At 49.2% G+C, this 22,042-nt stretch overlaps 1 protein-coding gene across 1 annotated transcript in view; it reads left to right on the top strand.

Moving 5' to 3' along the window:
* The window catches only part of ASAP1 (ArfGAP with SH3 domain, ankyrin repeat and PH domain 1), a 215,333-nt gene that overhangs the window by 39,288 nt on the left and 154,003 nt on the right, over positions 1–22,042 (top strand). Inside the window, exon 3 of the mRNA XM_070392346.1 lies at positions 12,517–12,643. Within this exon, the coding sequence (XP_070248447.1) occupies positions 12,517–12,643 (127 nt within the window). The remainder of the gene's footprint in view (positions 1–12,516; positions 12,644–22,042) is intronic.

Here is a 22,042-nt window from a genome sequence, read left to right as displayed (position 1 = left end):
AAAAGTCCTGCATCGCACTTCGGCTTGCCTCTCTGTCCCCGGCTGGACTTGGGCGTGCAGCCACACCAGCTGCAGTGGAGGCTGAAGGTGAGTCTTGTAGCCGAGCACATTCCTGCCCTACATCAAAGGAGGCTCCGTTGGTTACTGAAGATGGGGCGCGTGGACAGAGGGTCATGGCTAGGATCCCTGCCGCGTGCAGCAAGGTACTGCTTATACAGACTGCAGTGTGGCAGGGGGGGCTTGCCCTCTGAAGTCCCCCATACTTGTGGGTGGATCTTACTCGGCTCCTCCAAACACAGCTGCAGGGCCACTCCTCTGGGCCTCCATGTCTTTTCCATGGAACAGGAGGGGAATAATCGCCACTTTTGTAGAGTTGTTGTGAGGTTTAAACAAAATCATGTCTGTAACTGTCTTTATACACAGCCGGTACTAAGTGGTAGCCATTCTAGTTGTTATTAATGGATACCTTGGGCCTTAAACCCGTATTACCATAGTGATTATTGTTTAAATTGAGGTATAATTTACATAACATAAAATTTACCCTCTTGAGGTGTACAGTTCAGTGGCGTGTAGTATATTCACCAAGCTGTGTAACCATCACCACACTCCAATTCCAAAACATTGTCAGCACTCCCCAAAGAAACCCCTACCCACTGACAGCCATTCCTCCTTCCTCCCTCCCCCCACCCCCGGCTCTGCGGCTCTGCCCTTCTGAACATTTCCTATAAAATTTCCTATCAATGGAAACACAGAATGTGTGACCTTTGTATCTTTCACTTAGCATAACGTGTTTTCAGGTTTCATCCATGGCCTGTGTCAGTACTTTATCCCTTTTTCTGTGGCCGAATGATATTCCGTTGTGTGGATGGGTCGTGTTCTGCGTGTTCATTCATCTGTTGATGGACATTTGGCTTGTTTCCACGAATTAACTATTAGGAATAACGCTCCTCATAAGCATCCACGTACAGGTGTTTGTGTGGGCGTGTGTTTTCATTTCTCTCCGGCATATACCTCAGTGGGGTCCTGCTGGGTCAATGGTAACACCATGTTTCACCTTTTGAGGAAACGCCAGCTTGTTTTCGAAGCTGCTGCACCATCTCACATTCCCACCCGCAATGCATGAGGGTTCCAGTTTCTCTCCATTCTCTCCAACACTTGTTTTCCGTGTTTTTAATTACCGCCATCCTGCTGGGTGTGAAGTGATGTTTCATTGTGCTTTTGATTTGCATTTCTCTAATGACTAATGATACTGAGCATCTTTTCAAGTGCTTATCCATTTGCATATCTGCTTTGGGAAAATGTCTATTCAAGTGCTTTGCCCATTTTGAAAATTAGTTATTTGCCTTTTTATTGTTGAAGTATAAGAGTTGTATATTTTAGAAACTAGACCCTTATCACATATGTGATTTGCAAATATTGTCTCCCATTCCGTTATGTGTATTATCTGACTGTTTAGAACAGTCCTCTGGGTCGGATATAATGATTCCCATTTGACAGGTGAGGCAGTGACTAGTTTATCCAAGGTAACATATCTAATAACTGTGAAGATGCTACTGGAACCTAGAAAAAGATTAGCCAGGGCTCTCTTAGTTTTATTGCTAGAGACACATCTTAGACCAGCGTATGCTAATATAGAAGTATAGTTGCTCACATCCCTGGGGAGTCCACGGCTGGACCAGCATCAGGGTGGGATAGTTCTGTAAATCTAGTGGTTCAAGTGATGTTACCAAGATTCTCCTTTCCTCTCTCCATTGCTTGCCATCCTTTGGTTGGCATCACTCTTACTAAGTAAGCTCTCTCCTGTATGGCAACTATGGTCACCAGTAGCTGAAGGCTAGCTGAGTCCTTTGAGCTGGACGTTCTAGAAAAAGGGACATTGCTCTTTACCCCGGCATCCATCTCAGACATCCATAGAGCTCCCTGATTGGCCTTGCTTGAGTTAAATGCCTATTGGAAGACCCATCGATGCTGCTTTCAGGAGTCTGGGATGCTCTGATTGGACAGCCTGGGTCCAGCCCTCTGGTTGGGAATGCGGAGATATATGATTGACAGTCTCTAGAGAATCACACGGAATCAAGGAGGGAGGGTATAGTTCCTAAAAGAAGGGGATGTGTAGGGCAGACAGAAAATAGAATGGATGTCCTACAAGTTAAGTCTGAACTGCTAAGTTCAAGATGCTGAAATGAGTTGGGGGTAGGAGAAAAGTCAGTTTGTTCACAAAAGAGAAATGAAAGATATTGAAAACAATCACCTGTAGATCCAGTCAACACTGAGTTCTCTTCTGTCCATTCAAATATAGTAATTTTATAAATTAGTTTGTATAATACTTCTGAATCTTAACGGCCAGAGCAAAAAGACTAAGTTTTCAACCACAAAACAAAATTAAAAACCTGGAACAGCCTGGCTGGTGTGGCTCAGTGGTTGAGCATTAACCCTTGAACCCAGAGGTCACGGTACGATTCCTGGTCAGGGCACATGCCTGGGTTGCGGGCTCAGTTCCCAGTAGGGAGCATGCAGGATTCTCTCTCATCATTGATGTTTCTGTCTCTCTCTCCCTCTCTCTTCCTCTCCGAAATCAATAAAAATACATTAAAAAACAAACCGGGAACAGAAGCTGGATGTGTCTGTCAAAAGGTTTGCTAGCAATTGTAGAGGCAATTTTTTTTAATTGGAACCCCTAATGTGATTCAGAATGTTCACATCTGAGAAAGACGTTAACCAAACAGCGTATGCTAAGAGAACTCTACAGAGGGTGGGCAATTTTCCTTTTGCAAATGGACCATGCCCCACATTTGACAGAATTGCGGGGAAGATTCTGTTATAATACAGCTCATTGTTATGTAGGGTGAAGTACATTTGCAAGTGAAAGTGTGTTTTTGAAAGGCAACAAGTGGACACTGGGACAGATCATATAACCTAGGGGGCCCCTCTTGGGGGCACAGAACTGATGACCTCCAGACTGTCCTTGGTCTGCAAGCAGCTCTGGAGGCCACACTGGGCGCCATGTGGTGTTTGGGGTTAGTTAACCCTTTGAGTGCCGGGGAGCACGATGGCGCTCCTCCTGTCTTTCGCCAAAAGTGCCGGGAGTGCTATGGGCAATTGTTTTTTCTACTAGTATTTTATAATACAATCAGCAAACAATATATGTCAAAGATGAAAACAAATGTAGTAAAGGTTTCCTTAAGTTTTTGAATATGTAACTTCATTTACTTGCGATTCATAATTTTTTTCCTAAACTGCTGTAAAATCAGCAAAAATGCCTTGGCAATTTTTAAAAAAATATATTTTATTGATTTTTTACAGAGAGGAAGGGAGAGATAGAGAGTTAGAAACCTCAATGAGAGAAAAACATCAATCAGCCGCCTCCTGCACATCTCTTACTGGGGATATGCCTGCAACCAAGGTACATGCCCTTGACCGGAATCGAATCCGGGACCTTTCAGTCCGCAGGCCGATGCTCTATCCACTGAGCCAAACCGGTTTCAGCTGCCTTGGCAATTTTAGCATAGTTCCTAGGATATTGGTTGGCACTCAAAGGGTTAACACTGGTGCCAAAAAAGAATTCATCGATGTCAGTGGCCTAGGACAGACCTCCCAGACCTTCTGTCCCGGCTCTGGTTTTAACTGCAAGGAATGGGAAGCCAAAGTAGGTGAGATGGTTCGGCTGAGGAAAAGCAGTTGAGCTCGCTGGCATCCCATGTTCCAACTCAGTGCTGACGTCACAGGTCGCTGCCACTCATGCGATGTTTCTTATAGACCAGTGTTTCAGGTGATCAGCAGTTCCAAAAAATGCTCACGCAAATAGGTCTGACTGGGCTTTGGGCAGATAAAAAAGATCTCCATACATGGAATGGCCCGTTCTTTGGACTTGACACTCACAGGTCACATATTTGAAATGCACATTTATTTTCTGTTTGAGTTCTCTGAGCACTTCATCAGTTCTCCTAACAACTTGTATGTCTGCCTGCATGTGAGGGCAGGGCTATGTCCTGTGTATCTTTTTGGCTCCCGAAGAGTCTAGCACAGGATGTGTATAGAATACAAATAATGATATTAGGAACTAATCTTTCTTGATCATTTACTATATACCAGACACTGTGCTAAGCATCTCGCATGGATTATCTCATTTATACCTTACAACAACATTATTAGAGAGAGAGAGAGATCTTCTCATTATCCCCCCTTTTAAAGGTAAGGAAACTGACATTAAGTAACTTGCCTAAAATTAGCAATCCCTGTTAAGTAGCAGAGCTGGGATTTGAACCCAGGCAATCTGAATCCAGATCGAGTACTCTTAACCACTGGAAAGGTTATAGGGCTGCTTAGTAATATGGGATGGAACTGAACTGATGGGTTCCAACCTAATTCCTCTGCACCCACTGGAGAATGTCCTCAGGGACCGGGAGACCATGATCTCCCACCTGAGAATGCCCAGTGGGGAAGACCTTGCTTGTCCGGACAGGAAAGTGGGCTCACCAAAGGAGGCACCCTACCTATGCTCTGCATGTGCTGTAGAGCTGCTGGGAGTGGAGGTAGGATAGCGTGTTTACAAAATAGCATGACCGACCGGCACTGTTAAGGCCACAAAATATCTCTCTCCTTACTAGTATTTCTCCTGACCTCTTATCTTTTATAAAGGGGCTCTTAAGGAAGGGCAAGGGGTGGGATGGAGGACTTAGGAGACCCTTTCACTGGCATTAATTGCCCTCAAGCACCCCAGCTTCATTGGCCTTGGAGAGCAAGAAAGAAGAGAACAAGACGAGAGAATGAAAAAGGAGGTGGGAGCACTACTCCGGTCTCACTGTACTCACAGTCTTCTTGCTGAAGATCAGGGCCATCAGTGAGGTTTAAATAGCAGGCAAATGTCTATGAGCATTCCTTGATACCGTGATGCAAAGACTACATGTGATCTGCTCTTAAATGGAAGTTTCAGATGTTTCTCTGAAGACAAGGTCTTTAATCCCTTCCTTGGAATGTAGCTGGGAAAGGTGACAGCGTGGGAAAAGCTTTGGGAACCAGGATACCTGGGATCCGGCCCTGGTTCCCCACATATCTGCTGGGGAGCTCTGTGCAAGTCATTCAGCCACTTGAGAATCAGTTTCCTCATCTGGAAGATAGAAGGACTGGAATCCACATTATCCTGCAATGTCTTTGAGGCCCTGGTCGTTTATGATGATGTTAGATGACGGAAGAGACTCGAAGAACCAGGATTCCTCTTTCTAGTTCTCCTCTCCTGAGTCCTCTCACACGCCTCTCTCTATAAGTGTTAGTTTGTTCATTTGTTCATCCATCCATTCATTCACTCTTCCTTCTGTCTATTCATTAATTATCTCTTAAGCACCTGGGACTTCGGGCTGTAGCAGTGGATGGGTAGCCCCCTGGTCTCAAGGAGCTCACAGTCTAATTGGAGAAATAGAAATATTTGGAAAATGGTCCGAGGGAGAAAAGGGCTATATAAGAAGGCATGTTTTCAGTCTGGAGAGCACAGAAGTGGGCATGGCTAAGTGTGATAACTAAACTGAAACCAAAACAGATTCATCAGGAAGGAAGGAAGGAAAGGAAAGGAAAATGGGAAGGGAAATGGAAGGGAAGGGAAGGGGAGAAACCTGGATGTTCTATAAGTTTTTTCTCATTTTTTCAGATTAATGTTTTCCAGAAATGAAGTAAGATTTAAAAGCCCTCGCTCTTATAGATGGCAGGCTTTTAGGAATCCCATGTCACACCATACTTTTTCTTCCCTTTACTTACGCTAGAAATGATGTAGCTCATGGAAAGGAGTTGGTTCCACATCCCACTTATTGGGGGTTCCCAGGAGACCTGCAATAGGCAATACCTTCTACAGGAAAGGAAGAGCCTGCAGGGCTGGGATTCAGACTGGCTGTGAATAGCCATTCCCCACTTATAAGCTGTTGACCTTGAGTAGGTTGTACATGTCTTTGAGTTCTCTCAAGGGCAAGCATGGTGCCCCCTAGGCTACTGGGGAGATTTCAAGAGATGATGTTTGTCACGGCCAAGCCTGGGCTCCAGGAACCTCCTGTCCCTCCTTCCGTTCCTGGGGGATGGAGGTGATGCAGAGACGGATAGGATTTGTTCGCCAGTGCCCTGGAGGATTGACACTGGGAATTCTGTAGTGCAGGTAACTTACAAGGAAGATCTGAGCCAAGCTCTGCCACAAACAGAGCTATTTGGCCATGTGTACACACGTCTGAAGTCCTTCTGAGCCGTGCCGACATCCTCCACTTACAGAGAGGGAGGCTGTATGGCAAACATCCGTGCGAAGATGAATCCCATCTAGAGGAGTGGGGGCGGGGGAGCGCGGTCCAGACCAGAGGAGCTTGCACTGGAGTTGGGCTGGTAATGAGTTCCCCAGGAGGAAAGAGTGTAACACGCAGGCTCTGACAGAAACCTAACCACTGTCTTGTTTGAGCATCTGCAGCGCTGATCACACGGGCTGTGAACTCTCACTGGTCAGCCTCGCTCTACCATCTGCCAAGGTGACCTCTAAGCTCCAGGTTTCCCTCACAAATGAAATGGGAACAATACGGGTACCTGTTTCACTTTATTAGTTTGTTTTTAAATATATTTTTATTGATTTCAGAGAGGAAGGGAGAAGGAGAGAGAAAAAAAACATCAATGATGAGAGAGAATCATTGATTGGCTGCCTCCTGCACGCCCCACACTGGGGATCCAGCCGAACATGTGCCCTGAGCATGTGCCGACGTTCAACCCTTGAGCTACGCTGATGGGTGGGTACCTGTTCTATAGTGTCCTGAGAGATGGTGCCTGCCATGACTCAGAATAGTGCAAGGGCATATACTGCCCACAGCGATGGTTAGTTGGTATTACTCTTTTATGGGACAGAACAGACATACGTTCCTGAGTTCATTCAGTTGATATTTACACTAGGAGCCGAGTCTCCTGGGTTTCCCAGTTCCCTGCCTGCCTCTCCCTCCTGACTCCACCAGCAGGAACAGTCAGGGCGCAGGGAGGTAAAAGGGAGTGGTTTTTGCCTCTCCACACAGACGGTGTTCTCCTTATTTTCTGAGAACACTCTACACAGCCCCTCTCCCGCTGCATTGAGTGCACTTGGGGCTAGACTTTGTATTATTAGTTTATGTGAAACTGCACGAGTGCACTTGGGCGGCACTCACAAGTCTGACCGTAAAACACGTGGCAAACACGTGGTGTCAGATTCATCCTGCCCCCCCCCCCCCCCCCCCCCCCCCCCGCAGCGCTTTCCTTCCCTCTGTGACTTCACTGAGATGACAGAAAACGAATTCCTACGTTACCAGGTGAAATAAGGAAATGAGAATCCTTTCTTTGGTTGTCTGGGTTGGGAAAAATATCTAACAGAGAAGCACAACACACGGTGTAATCAAGAGACCGATTTTGCTGGCGGTGGGAAAGGCCTGGATTTAGTCCGCCTGGCTCGGGGACATTACCTCGCTGGGAGACTTCATTGTGTCTCCGTTTCCATTACTGTAATGCTCCCATGTCGGGACTGTTATGTGAATGAATTCAGACCCTGCTTGCATAACAACCCGTGCAGTGCCTGGCGGGGGACTGGAGCTCAGAAAGTAGGATCCTAGACCGTAGTAGCCTCAGGTTTCTCTCTGGTAAATTTGGGATAATTATTCTTACCTTATGAAGTTGCCCTGAAGTTTAAAGCAGGGCATGTGTGTCCAGAATCTGTACTTAGCAAAAGTGTCTGTTTATAGCAGAACATCAGAATTTTTATCTCCAGATAAGGTTTCCAGTATCCCAGAATATCTGAAAGGTATTGCCCACTTATGTCTCAGACCCTCCTAATGTGCCTAGGCTCATTGAATTCTCAGACATAGGGACCCTTCATTGCCCCCATTTTGCAGATGTGAAAACTGAGCCTCAGAGACATTAGTTACCTTGAAAGGCCTAGTAGCCGAGAGAAGTGAATTGCTTTTAGTGAGGCCTAAGGGCTAAAACGTGACAGAGATGGGAGCCCAAGTCTTTCTCCTGCCAGAGTCAGCCTGTAACTGATGATCCTGCGAACTAAATGCCCTGTTCTATCCTCCAGAAGTTGCCTTGCTCAGAATAGCCTTCTGAAAACGAGGCTCTTTATATTATGACTTCAGCCCACTTCTGCTCTCAGTGTGTTAGCCTATTTCTGTAGATATTGTTTATTTACTTCCCAAGTCCCAAACCGTCTACTAATGGATCCGTTTCACAAAGGATATGTACAAGAATCAGCCAGGTCTCGGAAAATGATTCCCTAATCCGAGATCCCAAACACTGGGAATTGCTGTGCAGCCTCCCCCTCCCTCTCCTTTCCTCCTCCAGGTGACTAATTTAGAGACGTTTCTGAGTCCTGGAATGCCAAGCGATGTATTTATAGTCCAACTTCACAAAGAAAGGGAGTTCAAAGGGAACTAACCCTGGTTGATTATTCACTGTGCGTCAACTGTCTTAGCCACATCTTCTCATTTTATTTCATGTAACAACCTCCAGCATAGTTTTGTTACTACCCTAATGTTGCAAATGAGAAAACAAGGCTAAATAAGTGACGGAGGAGAGATGCCAACCGAGGTCCATGTAACACAAAGCATATTCTCAGCCTGCACTCCCCATTGCCCTGTCCCATGAAGACATGGGGACCCTTTGACGAGGGCTGTAATTCCATCCCATCAGCCGGGGACGCTGGCGAGCACTGTTGATCAGGGCAACAATAACTCCTCTGGGTTTCTTGCACCCCGAGAGCAGCCTAAGCTCCCACCCCCACTCTTCACTCCTGGTACATTGTCAGTCAGTAAATGCACCTCCTTGGTCATTGGTTTGGCAGATGGGTGAGGGACGTCTGCAACTAGAACTATAACTTAGCCAATTCCCTGATGACAGTGGCATCAGTAGTGCAACCACTGTCCCTGAGAATAAGCCACCGCTGTTCTCATGGCCTCTTTTCAATGAGATGAAAACCATTCTGCAAGGACCACTGGCTTGCCCCGTCCACGGCACTCAGAGTAAAGAACTGGCATGAAGAGTCCAAGGTGCTGAATACTCTTGGATGGGGATTGTGAAGATGACAGGGAGATGACACCTGCTTAATACAAAGCCGGGCACACACAAGTATTTGTGTGTGTGTGTGTGTGTGTGTGTGCGTGTGTGCATGTGTGTTTCCTGGCTCTGGAAAGGATGATGTCTGTTCTGAGCAGCTGCACACACCAAAACCCAGCATTTTAAGTTCTGTCCACATCAGACTGTTTGCTTCAAATACCCAGGCACGGTGTTCAGGGCACCTGAGGAGAGGAGAGGATTATGGCCCATGAACCCAGATATGATGTGAACCTTTGAAATCGAACTGCAGACCAGGCGGAGGAGGTATAGCCTTACCGGGGCACAGTATCACATTGCTCACACGTTCCTTTCTTGGCCGGAGGAGATGGGGAGGAGGAGCAGATACATAACATAATCTTCTAATGAAAGTGAAACACCAGTTGATGGCAGCAAGTTTGGGCTCTGTGGTGAATTCAGTCAAGAAAGAAATCCCTGGCTGTTTACCATGGCAGTTAGCTTAGCTTGTACGCACCTTTATTTCCTGTGTCTGCAGAGCCGAGGGTATGCACAGACTCAGCTCCAGCTGGGAGGGATCTTTGTCGTCATTTTGACACATCCCCTTTGTTGTACAAGTGATGGCACCAAGGCCCAAGGTGACAGCATCTGTTATGAGGAGAGGAGGCTCTGGAACCCAGGGCTCCTGGAGTTGAGGCAGTTATTCACTTACTCTAGGCTTTAATAACAGCTCATAGTTACTGAGCCATCGTATGGCTTTTAGGGATGGGAGGAGCTACCAGCCCAGCAGAGGTGACCGGCTTTAGATGACAAGTTGGAATAGAGGGAAGAATAGAAGAAATGCAAAGCCAAAAGTCTGAATTGATTTCCAGCCTAGAGGAAGGCCCTCTTGGAGTGGATGGAAATCTAAGTGTCAGCTGTTGCGCTCTCACCTGCTCCATGGCGCAGCGTGGGGTTGCTGAGACTCACAGGACTTAATTAGCCCAAGCTCGATGGGGCCATGTTTGCTCCCAGGCACAGAACCTTCAGCTGCAGGAGACAAAACACCTCCAACTCTCATAATGGCTTTCCTGTGCACAAAGCACTTTCTCATCCATCATCATTCAACAGCCTCGTGGGGTTGGCGCCCTTATCTTCCCTCTGCATATGAGGCCACTGAAGGCCAAGGTCCCTTAGCCAACGGGATATCAGTGGGATTCAGCCCGTCAATTCCTTTTCTGCTCAAGAGGTCACCGTATCACAGAGGCCTCGTCTGAACATTCCGCACACCTCCATCACTTTCTTACTTTATATGTGATCCACTTTATCTGGCATTTTTAGTCTGTCTGTTGCCCTACTAAGGTAAGCTCACCAGTGTGGGTCTTGTCACCACTGAATCTCCAGGGCCCTCAGGATTTATTTGTTAACAGTAAGTGAGTTATGCATTTTCATTTGACAACCTTTTGGCTATGACCTGCCCCAGGCCCAATGCAAAAAGTAAGGCCCCTTGCCTGGGGGCCTTGCCTAAGGCCCACTATAGTTGGGGTTAAAGACCAGAGGACACACTTAATGGATCAAGATAGCAGCAACTCAGTCCTGGGGGTGGCCGCTGGGCCAGCCTTCTGCCCTCAGGGGGCGCATTAGCGTGATTTTGGTGAAGAGGTGTTTTTTAGGTTTTTGTTTGAGAGAGAAAGAGAAATATTGACCCACTGCTCCCCATTTATGCATTCATTTGTTGCTTCTTTGGGGGGGGGGCTATTTATTTATTTATTCATTTTTAACTTATCTTTATTGTTGAAAGTATTACAGATGTCCCTTTCCCCCCCATTGACCTTCTCCAATACCCCCTCACCCTAGACCCCCCCACCCTCCACCCCCTCCTGCTCCCTCGGTAGGCCTTCACTGTGTACTGTGCATGTAAGTTCCTTGGTTAATCTCTTCCTGCAACCCCTCCCTCTGAAATTCATCAGTCTTCAATGTCTCTGGATCTATTTTGTTCATTTTATTTTGTTCATTAGATTCCACATATAAGTGAGATCATGTGATACTTGTCTTTCTCTGACTGACTGGCTATTTCCGCTTAGCGTAATTCTCTGGTCTGTGCCCTCGCCCCAGATTTAACCTCAACCTGGGTTTATGGGGATGACTCCGCTAACCAACTGCTCTCCCCTGCCAGGGCTGAGGTGAGTTTTCAGGTGGCTATAGAAAGCTCCCACTGGCTGCAATGACAGGAGCCAATCTTGTGTTGCTTCCCAAAAGCCTAGGTTTTTTTTTTTTTTCTTTTGAACCAATTTCACTGGCAATCAATGGTGAGAAATTAAATGGATTCATTGGACTAAGTAGATTGAGCTAGTGAAAAAAATAGCCATCTGCCGGGGCCGAGGAATGAGCAATCTGTTGGTACTTTTCCCGCAGAAATTTGGCATCTGCTTAGCATTGTACACCATTTGCACCTCGGGAAATGCGTTTTACACCCCATGACCCCGGTCTTTCCTCCGGGTTAAAAAAAAAAGGGGGCAACGAAATATTAGAAAATAGTAAAAAAAAAAATCAAAACCCTTTCATTTGTTTTCAGCTGGTATTTTAGCAACTTAAGCCAACTGCACAAACTAGCCTTGCAGTGGCGGCGAGAGCCCCGCAAAGGGAATGCGGACGGGAGCCCGGCCAGCGGGCAGCTGCAAGCCTGGCAGCCGGCTGGCTCCTCGCTCGGCCGAGGCCGCCCCGCGCCCCCCGCGGCAGGAGGCGACTCTCCCCGCTCGCTTCCGGCACCCACGCGGGACTAAAAAAGAACGCGCACAACTTTTTTTGGTGCCGCTCCTCGCCCATCGCTGGCGTAACGAACGAGCCCGCTGGAGTCAGCGCTGGGGGCGGCCCCGCGGCGCCCGCGTCGGAACTTGGCCTGGGAGGCGGCGCGCGGGCGGCGGGGGCGTGGCCGCGGGCGGCGGGGGCGTGGCCGCGGGCGGCGGGGGCGGGGCGGAGGCCGGCGGGAGCGGGGGGGGGGCGGCGCGTGCGCAGACCACTTCCTTGTTTGTCCCCGTGACTGTAGCGGGAGCGACGCCGCCCGCAGCTCGGCCACCCGACCGCGGGAGCCTGTGCTCAGTCAGTCGGTGTCCTCGCCGCAGCCTGTCACAGCGTCTGGGGAGGCAGCGCCGGCCGCCCCGCAGCTGCCCGGCCCGATCCCTCCGCATCCCGCCGCCCCGACCCCTCCCCCGCCGCCCAGGAGCCGCCGCCGGCATGCGCCCGGGGAGGCGGGTCCTCAGGAGCCCCCTGCCTCGCGCGCGGCTCGGAGTTTGAAGGGCCCCGCGCCCAGCGCCGCCGCCGCCGCCGCCTGCTGCTCCCGCCCGCCCTTCCTCCCGCCGCCGCCGGGGCCGGGAGCCGCGCCAGGCCGGGCGCGGGTGCGGGCTGCGCGGGGCGTTCATGAGCCGCCGGACGGCCCGCGGCCCCCGGAGCCCGCGCCCTGACTCACCCCGCGCCTGTGTCTCGCCCTCCCGGCAGGATGCCGGACCAGATCTCCGTGTCCGAGTTCATCGCCGAGACCACCGAGGACTACAACTCGCCCACCACGTCCAGCTTCACCACGCGGCTGCACAACTGCAGGAACACCGTGACGCTGCTGGAGGAGGTAGGTCGCTGTCGGCGCGCCCCGCAGGGACCCGCGGAGCCTCCGCTCGCAGCTGCTGCCCAGCTTGCCTGGCATCTGATCGCCTGGATTCCTGAGCCGGGGATGTTTGGGGCTGCAGAGCCACACCCCCTCCGGGACCCCCGCTCCCGGTGAAAGGGGGACCTGGGGTGTGCAGCCTCCGCCTGCCCCCCATGCCCGGGTGCTGATCCCCGGAGGCTGGAAGTGGCTCTGGACCCCCCCCACACGCCCCCCCCCCCCCCCCGGGAAGAAGAGGGATGGCCTCTCCCTATCTGTCGCCCTTCCTGGGTGTCGGGCAGTCTGCTAGATGCTTTCCACATCATCCTGACCCTGTCATAACCCGAGAAGGAGGTGGCGCCAGGCCACCGAGGGCAGAGAGAGGGGAAGCAATGTGGCCAAAGTCAGCAGCAAGGGGCAGGGAGATGGTCAGTGAATGCACTGCTCCAGGGCTTGGCAAGGCTGAGGCAAAAATCCTAAAGGAATGAGAGGGGACTCTGGCTGGGACTGCTCCCCCCGCCCTCCTCCCCCCCCCCCCCCCCCCCCCCCCGCCCCCCAATCCCTGACCTAGTCCGGGGCCTACAGTCCTGGGTGGAAGAGAGATCTGTGCAGGCAAGCCCCCACCCGGCTTCCTCATCGGAGGGTTCGGTTATGCCTGAGCTGCTGCGCCAGCAGGACCTGCCTGCAGGGCACTCAGAGCGGTGAACTGAGGCCAGAGGCCCTTGCTGCCTGCAAGTGTCGGAGCTGAGACCAGAGGCTGCAGAAGAACAGCTCCTCCTAGGCAGACCCTCCAGAGAACCTTGTTGGGTGTCTGGGGACGGGGCCAAGGTCGGAGTGGTTTCCTTTACAATGTTAAGTGAATTAGTGATAGGGTGAGAGGGGTAGGTAAGGGGGGACCCCAGGGCTGTGAAAGCCTCTGAACCTCCATGAAAATAGGACATTTGCCCTGGAGCTTGGCACCAGCTGTAAGTGCCGTAAAGCACCACTCCCCTCCCAGCGAGCCATACCTATTTCAGCTGCAGAAGACAGCACTGGGGGAAGTTAGGGAAGCAGACCGTGTTGTCCAGATGGATTCTTCTGGGTTGGCTTATTTGAGACTTGGGGAGCCCTCTTTAACATTGAGAAGCTTGGGCTTCTGTGGGCAATGCTCTTGGTACGGGTTTTTGCTGCTGGCTCTTCAGACCAGGTTGCATGTAGCTCTGGTCTTCTGAAGCATAACTGCAGGAACGCATACGCTGCTCGAGGAGGTAGGTCCAGGTAGGTGGTCAGTGCCCCACCCCTGCCCGTCCTGGGACCCCCTCCTTGCCTCCACTTGCAGCTGCTGCCTGGCAGTCAGAGTGTCTTTTTTTTTTTTTTTTAATATATTTTTATTGATTTCAGAGAGGAAGGGAGAGGGAGAGAGAGAAAGAAACATTAGTGATGAGAGAGAATTATTGATCATCTGCCTCCTGCACGTCCCCCCATTGGGGATTGAGCCTGCAACCTGGGCATGCGCCCTGACCTGGAATCGAACCTCGAGCTACTGGTTCATAGCTTGACGCTCAACCACTGAGCCATTCAGAGTGTCTTGAGTCCCGAACTGGGGATGTTTGGGGCCAGGGAGCCACACCCCCGCCGCCCAGGTCCTAAATTTTAAGAGGAGAGATTTCTGCTGGTACTGGGGCCCATCTTGCCTGCCAGGTACTGCAAATTAGTCTGAACGTTTTCTGCCAGTTGAGGATGCTTTCTAGCGTTCTTTCTGAAGTTAATGATGGTGATGGAACTGAATTTTGAAATTCAGTTGGAGAAATATCACCAAACTAGGTGTGTTTGTAAGCCAGAGGTAAATGGATCTTTTTTTCTTTTTTTCTTCTTCTTTGTGAACGGTCAGCCTTGTGCTAGCCTGATGCTCAGTGTCCAGGATTACATGGAGTTGCCAGGCATTCCACCCCATGAGGGCTCAGTCCTTCACTTAATTGTGATGAATTGGAACATGCTGATACCGGAGCATTTTGCATCCTTTTTTCTGTACTAACTGTACATGCCTCTAAAGGATGTCCCATTGATTAGACTGAGCGGTTATTTTCCTTCTCGATAACTTTTTCAGTGCCTGCTAATAGCACTGTCGGTTGTTTTAACTTTCCCTGTCTGCACATTCAGATACTGTTACTGCATTCTGTTTGGGGTGTGATAAGGGTAAGTAGTTGGAGATGCTATTTGTAGGGGTATGTGCCCATAATTTCAGCAACCGCAGAGGATACGATAAATGTTGCTCTTGGTCTTAGTTTTAGGTAACTAAATTTAAAAGCAAATGCAAGGCGGGTGTGTATGTGTGGTGTGTGTTACTGTTTTGCAAGGTTAGAAAAATAGATCAGTCATAATACAAATGTGGTTATCTATGAACTTGAGAAGGAATTGGAACCAGGCTAGAAGTTTAAAAGTGTCATGTTAGAGTACATTGATAATACTCATGGTCTCAAAAATATAACACTAACTGTTTCACTCAGAATGGCACAGTAATTTTGTAACTCTCTTTTCTGAACTTGAGTACAATACTGGTCAGGAAGTCATTGTCCCCAGTCTGTGTCTTTTAACTCTTGAATCATACATAGTCCATGAAGTTGAACTCATAAGTGATTTTCATTTGCATAAATGTGAAACATACCCTTTAGTTTCTTATTGATAGACTAGTGGCCCGGTGGACAAATTTGTTCATGTTGAAAGGAAATTAATTAGAAGAAATATTTTAATATCGCTATTCACCCTTTCTCTATAATAGAAGTGTCAACCAAATTCACGATCGACAATGACAGATGGAAACACGCATGCGATTGGTGCCAGCGAGAGCTTTATATGTATTGTGCATGCACAAGTCATCTTAGCCTTTTATATACATAGAATAAACTTGCTTAATTAGACCTGCTTTCTGTTGTAGTTAAATTTTTTCCAGCCCAGTGAAGCACCCCAACTCCTCTTTCAGGTAATTGTCAGCAACACAGCAGTAAATATCAACACAAAGCAGATTATTATTGTAGATCATGCAGGGAGAACAAAGGGTAAAATATTTAACTACAGCAGTGTTTGACTGTATTCTGCACAGTGAGAAAACCTGAAGTCATTTTCAAGGTCCACCATTTCTTCTTTTCAGTCGGGTCAAGTTTCTGAGCTTTCTAAATCTCCATTTTCCGGCTAATGAAAAGAAAATAGAATTCCACTGAGTCTCCTACCTACCTATTCCAGGACTTCTGTGAGGATCAAATGAGATGAGGCATGGTAAAACACTTCACAGACATTTGGTTAAAGTGTGAACTGTTTGTTTGCACCTCGGTATAAAGCAAGTTATGTTCCTGGGCTGAAGAAACTGCAAGGAGGCTAGTTGCTAGGGAGAGGAAGCTCGGTGAAGCCGTGACATCATTACCCGGACAGACACTTAGCATATTAGCCTTTTATATATATAGATAACCACAGGGTCGAATTCCCCGCCCCGCCCCCCCCACCCCTGCCCCAAGTTTACTTGTATTTCGGGGGTACATTATTGCACATATCTTAAGTGGATCAGAATTCAGCTCTTAAAAAATATGGGCCTTAAGAATATTAAAAGTTTCAGAGCAAACCACCAAATCTTGTTGGTATGTGCTTTATAAGTGAGATACTTGGGACCTTTGGGACAGCGGTCGCCAACCTTTCGGACCTCACAGACCACCAGTTGGCGACCGCTACTTTAGAACACTGTTTGTGTTATCTTGTGGTTATTCTTAGGAATAGAACTTTTGGGTGCTTTTTTGGTGATGTGGAAACTCAGGAATAGATATTAACTTGGGCAGCTTGGAATTATTTCTTGTAAAAAAAATCTTTTCTAGTTCTAGTAATTAAATGTCTTTCGGTTCGTTTACTATTTTGCTCTTTGGGTTCCTAATTAACATGCATAAGTCTCAACTAAAAACCGGTATTGAGCTCCAAGCTTGGAATCTGCGTTTAACCCACTCTCTCTCTCCCTTTTGCTACGTCACTGGCAGAGAGTGTGTTTTGCAGATGTCGGGGCCTTTACTGAAATCTCTCCGTACGAGCACTGTAGGAAGGGGGTCAGAAATACGGTAAAAGAGGCAGAGTCTCCTCTGGTCTTCGCCTCTGGGGGTGAAGGGTCCCCCGGGAACCTGGAGTCAGGATGTGGCTGGCACGCAGTGAGTGGCTGCCTTTGGGAAGCAGGAGTGGGTTGGCTGCCAAGGTTTCATCCTGGTGCGAGAGTGTTTTCCAAGCAGGAAGCCAGTGTTTTGCTTATTCAGCAGCCAGAGCACACTGACGTGCGCTGTTTCACTCGTGACCGTTTGGAAGTTATGAGTAAATGACTAGGAGGCGAGGAGAAGACAGTTTTCCTGGGGATGGAGCAAGCAGGCATTCCAGGACCACTGTCGGGGGAGGCAGTAGGAGAGACCCTCTGTTTAAAGGCTTGGATTGGGCCCTAGCCGGTTTGGCTCAGTGGATAGAGCATCGGCCTGTGGACCAAAGGGTCCCAGATTTGATTCCGGTCAGGGGCACATACCTTGATTGCAGGCTCTTTCTGGGCCCAGGCCCTGGTCGGGGCTCGTGCAGGAAGCAACCAACCAATGTGTTTCTCTCACATCGATGTTTCTCTCTGTCTTTCCCTCTCTCTTCCACTTTCCCTAAAAATCAATGGAAAAATATCCTCGGGCGAGGATTAACAAAAAAAAAAATTAAATAAAAAATCAAGGCTTGGATTGGTCCATGCTTAGTGCTTGGTGAAAGGGAGAGTCCAGCAAAGGTGTGCTTGGTTACTTAATATTGAGCCAGCCTTTTATCCTTGTACCGATGGAGGAGGCATGTTCTGCCCATTTATTGAGCAGCTGCTCTGTGCCAGGCCTGACGTGGGCAGATGGCATGCATGCTCTCATTCAACCCTCCTATGGGCTGTAGGAAGGAAGGGACCATTGTATATCTCCATTTTACAGGGAAGAAAACTGAGGCCTGGAGATGAAGTGATTTGTCTCTGGGGTCCAGTGGCTATAAGTAAATGGAGTTGGGAAATCCTTACGTGGTTAAGACAGAGCATAGACATTCTGAATGTCTGCAAAGACCTATTTCACTGGCTTGGGGGAGGACATAGGAGGCTTCGCTTTCACGGCACCTTCTAATTTCCGTCTCATGCAACAGCGGTGCCTAAGTTGCTAAGTGGCTTAGTTTTTCCTCATGTTCACATTCCAGGAGGTTCTTAATGGCAATACTTAACTACACCATGTTCCCCCACTGCTTTCAAATATTTACTTACGGTTTTTCAGATTCAGATGTGGGAACTCACCTGGGTGTCAGTACATTTTTGGGGAGCACCTGCTATGTACACATCGCTTTGCCAAGCCTAGCTGAGGTATTGGAGTTGTTATCTGGATTGTGTTACGGGGAAACTAATGGCCTTTGAGAAGGAGATAAAAAGGGCTGTCGCTCTTAACGAGGTAGAAAAGGGCAGTGCATAGGAGAGACCAGGGCATTCACCCCAGCAACACAAGCTCGATCACTCCACTGAGCATCCAGTCCCTGAACACGGTGCCTGTGATGTGCCCAGCAGTGTGCTAGGCCCTGGAGATACGCAGATCAACAGCTTTGCCCTTGAGAAGTGGTCTGAGTTTTCTTCAGGGGCCAACAATCAAGGGTGGGCCTTGCGTTAGAGGCTCGCTGGGCTTCATGTGTGCAGGCCAGGTGTGCAGTCTTTCTGGAAGGCATGGGATTTTTGGCTGAATGAAGAACGAAGGTGTAGCATGTAGATTCACCTTCAAGATTCATTCTGTCACAACAACAGTAATTACCAGTTATTAGCTTTCCTACTACGCGCAAGCCCTATTCATATTTAACACTTGCATTCACCCTACTATTATCATTGACCACCCCCCCCACCCCCCCAGCAGATAAGTCTTTGCCCAGGGATGCACCACAGTAAGTAGTGGATTTGGGAATTAATCCCATTCTGTGGCATCTTCCTGCATGCCAGTCAGGCTTCCTCTGTGCTTCCTTTTTACCCCGGCTCTTTGGGGCATCATCCATGCTTTCAGGTCCTCCAGCGTCATTGCGTGGACTCTCACCCACAGGGCCTCTGTGGCCAGGGCTTGAGGAGAGATCTCGTTCCTCGGCTCCCAGTGTTCTGGAATGTAAGCTCTTTGGTTCTCTGAAATGTTGAAAGTGATAAACCTAATAGGAAGTGTGTATTTATATAGCAGCTGCTTGGCTAGGGTGCAGACCTGCTGAGAAAGTGGCCTCAGGAAGGCTTTACAGAAAATGCAGGTTGGCCCTGCGCGTTGTTTAAGGTAAAGACCATGTCCTTGGCTTATCCCTGATCTCTGGAAGATATAACAGCAAAAGGTGGACAAGCCTGCCCTTGGTACACAGTCCCACTCACAGCTCTGGGCTCTGGCCCCACCCTCTGACCCCACCCAGAGATCACCAGCAAAGGTCAGCCCGGGAAGATGCATTTGCCTGCAGAAGCCAAGAGAGAAGGAACTGAACTCAAGCTCTTTCTAAAACAAGGCTGAAACCTGTTGGCCACGTATTCCAAGCTAATGCTATTTGCCCTTTATATGCCATCTTTAGGCTTTAAAAAACATCTTCCATGTCTACCATCCAGTGTCTGATTGCATTCTGTCATTTTCTTACATATGAATAAACCAAGGCTCAGAGAGAAGACCGAGGCCTAATGATGGGAAGAAAATTAGATCTGAATGTTCAGGGGTCCTGACTCCCAGCCCTGGCTCTTTGCACTCTGCTCACAAAGGCTGTGGAGGCTGGAGTTTTTGCGGGGGAATGTGGGGGACTCTTCCCTTGCTGCTCTCTAGAACTTGCTTCCAAGTAGGATGGGCGGAGAGTGAACTTGAATTTAGGAACCTGATCTTGCAGGCCAGCCTGCTCTCTCACAAGACGTACTACGATCCGTGCGAGGCCACAGCATAGATCACAGGACTCCCTGGTGTCGGGCTAAGGCTTTCACTGGAAGCACTGGTGTGGGGTTGGACATTCAGCCACTGCCCAGATCGGTGCCCTTATGTCTGTGAGTCAGGGGAGCCTCGGAGAGGTGGTTTCCATTTACGTAACCTAGTCCCTGGGGACTGGAGCCAGACCTTGGCCTCAGCCGTTCCCACATGTGTTACTTAAACATGAGTAAGTGATGGGCTGGGGATCACTTTGCAGCTAAGCCTCGGTTTCCTCATTTGCTAAATGGAGTTGTTCTGAGTATTGAAGGAGATCATGCAGGTGAGGCACTCAGATGGCTGCATTGCTGGTAAAGTGCGGCCTGGTGCAGGGCGGGGTCCGAGCAGTCACATAGTCAGCCCCCTCCTGTGGGGCGGGCATGGGGGAGGGCAGAAGCATTCCTCCGTGGGGAGATGGCAGTGGCAACATTTGGGTTGAGGAGGAAGAAGTTAATTGCAGGGTTAATTGCAGCCCGGTCACCTCCCAGTGTGTGTCTTTGTTTCCTCTTAGAGTACCTACCTCTTGGTGAGTCAGTGTCTGCCAGGTGCTTAGAGCAGTGCCTGGCACAGTGAGTGCTCAATAAAAGATAATTCTTTTTTTATAATATGTTTTTATTGATTTCAGAGAGGAGGGGAGAGGGATAGAGAGATAGAAACATCAATAAGAGAGAAACATCTTCGATTGGCTGCCTCCTGCACGTACCCCTATTGGGATCGAGTTAGCATCCCGGGCATGTGCCCTGACCAGGAATCGAACCAGCAACCTCTTGGTTCCTGGGTTAACGCTCAACCGCAGAGCCACACCAGCTGAGCAAGATTATTCTTACGTCCTCATTGCTGTCGCTGTTTATTGCTACTGGACTAGACCCTTGAATGTGTAAGTGTGAGGAGGAGACTCGGTGGACTCATTTCCGAAGGTGGGTGGTGAGTCAGGTGGCAGAGCCGGTGTGTGCCGTCAAGCACCTGATATCGGAGGCGCAGATATGGGACTAGAGCAGGGGTGGGCAAACTTTTTGACTCAAGGGCTACAATGGGTTCTTAAACTGGACCGGAGGGCCGGAACAAAAGCATGGATGGAGTGTTTGTGTGAACTAATATAAATTCAAAGTAAACATCATTACATAAAAGGGTACGGTCTTTTTTTTTTAGTTTTATTCATTTCAAATGGGCCGGATCCGGCCCACGGGCCGTAGTTTGCCCACGGCTGGACTAGAGGCACCACTGAACACTTTGACCTTTCGGGGTCATGGTCAAAGCCAGTTTGATCTGAAACAGACTGTCAACTCGCTTTTACTGTATACTCAGTCCTTGTGGGTGCTACTCCCAAGTAAGAGGGTGCGTCGCACTGTCCCTGCTTCCTGTGTCGCTGCCGATTCTTTTTGTTTCCTCCCCTCCACCCCTCCACCATGTCCCTTCCATTGGTGCATCAAAGCCCGGGCAGTGCTGGCCCCTTTGACTTCTGCTGGGGCTTCTGGGTAAGGAGCCACCTTCTCGGTTGCATAATGAATGCAGGTATTTGTGGTTATTTGTGGGCAGGCGCTGGGGGTGCATTTGTGCCTTGGCCCTGGCCATGGCCGCTGGCTTAATGTGCCTTCCCGATTCCAGCGTGAAGCACTGAGACCACAGGAATTCTGTTTTGGTTTGGAGGCAGTGCCTTAAAGTGAATAGGATCTATCCTTGAACTTGAGTCTCTATGTGCCTCATGACTCTTTTCAGTGTCAGTGGGCTGAGTTTTAATTATTTGTGGGGCAGGGGGCAGGTCAGACCTGGGGCACCTGATCCTGTTTGGTCCTCACAGAATCGGGAGTTCACGGCGGGCTCTTCCTGCCTGGAGCATGTCGAGCAGCCCCGGACGTGGTGCCGTTTGCGTCCACTTATGTAAGAACCGAATGTTAATGCGGAGACTGTGCTATAATTTTCCCCAAAGAACTGCAGTATAGCCCCTTGGAGAAGACAGCACCCACTTTAGCCACCCAGGAGCTAGGAAGACAGAAGCAGAACCTCCAGTGCCAGGGAGGAAAAGCCCAAAACACGATGGCATTTTTGGTACCAACTATTACGGAAAGCGGAGTTGGCTACGGTGAGCTAGGCCATCTTTGTTCCTGCCAGATGTGCTTCGGATGGAGGGAAATAGAAGCTCTTCCAAGCTCTTTCTGCTGTGAGTACAGCCCGGGTAGCTTGGATTCTGTAGCACTGTGCTCAGAGGCTGGGCAAGGATGGCCATGTCCCCAATGCGCAGCCTGGCACCTGGCACGGTGACTCTGTTATTACGAAAAACTCGACAGAGCTGGGCAGGGCCTTCGAGACCATCCGTCCATTCCCTCTTTTCTACGGGGAGGAAGCTGAGGCCCAGAAAACCTAAGGGTGTTGGGCTCCTTTGTTACGAGTAACAGGCCCCACCTCACCCCAAGAAAACAAAATAGAGCTAAATCAGGCA

Source organism: Myotis yumanensis, unplaced genomic scaffold (genome assembly GCF_028538775.1).
Source record: "Myotis yumanensis isolate MYYU_CA2020_CCGP unplaced genomic scaffold, mMyoYum1.0.hap1 SCAF_15, whole genome shotgun sequence".
NCBI classification, from domain to species: Eukaryota; Metazoa; Chordata; class Mammalia; order Chiroptera; family Vespertilionidae; genus Myotis; species Myotis yumanensis.
The sequence above is the reverse complement of the archived record's forward strand: the minus strand, read 5'-3'. Positions and strand labels throughout refer to the sequence as shown.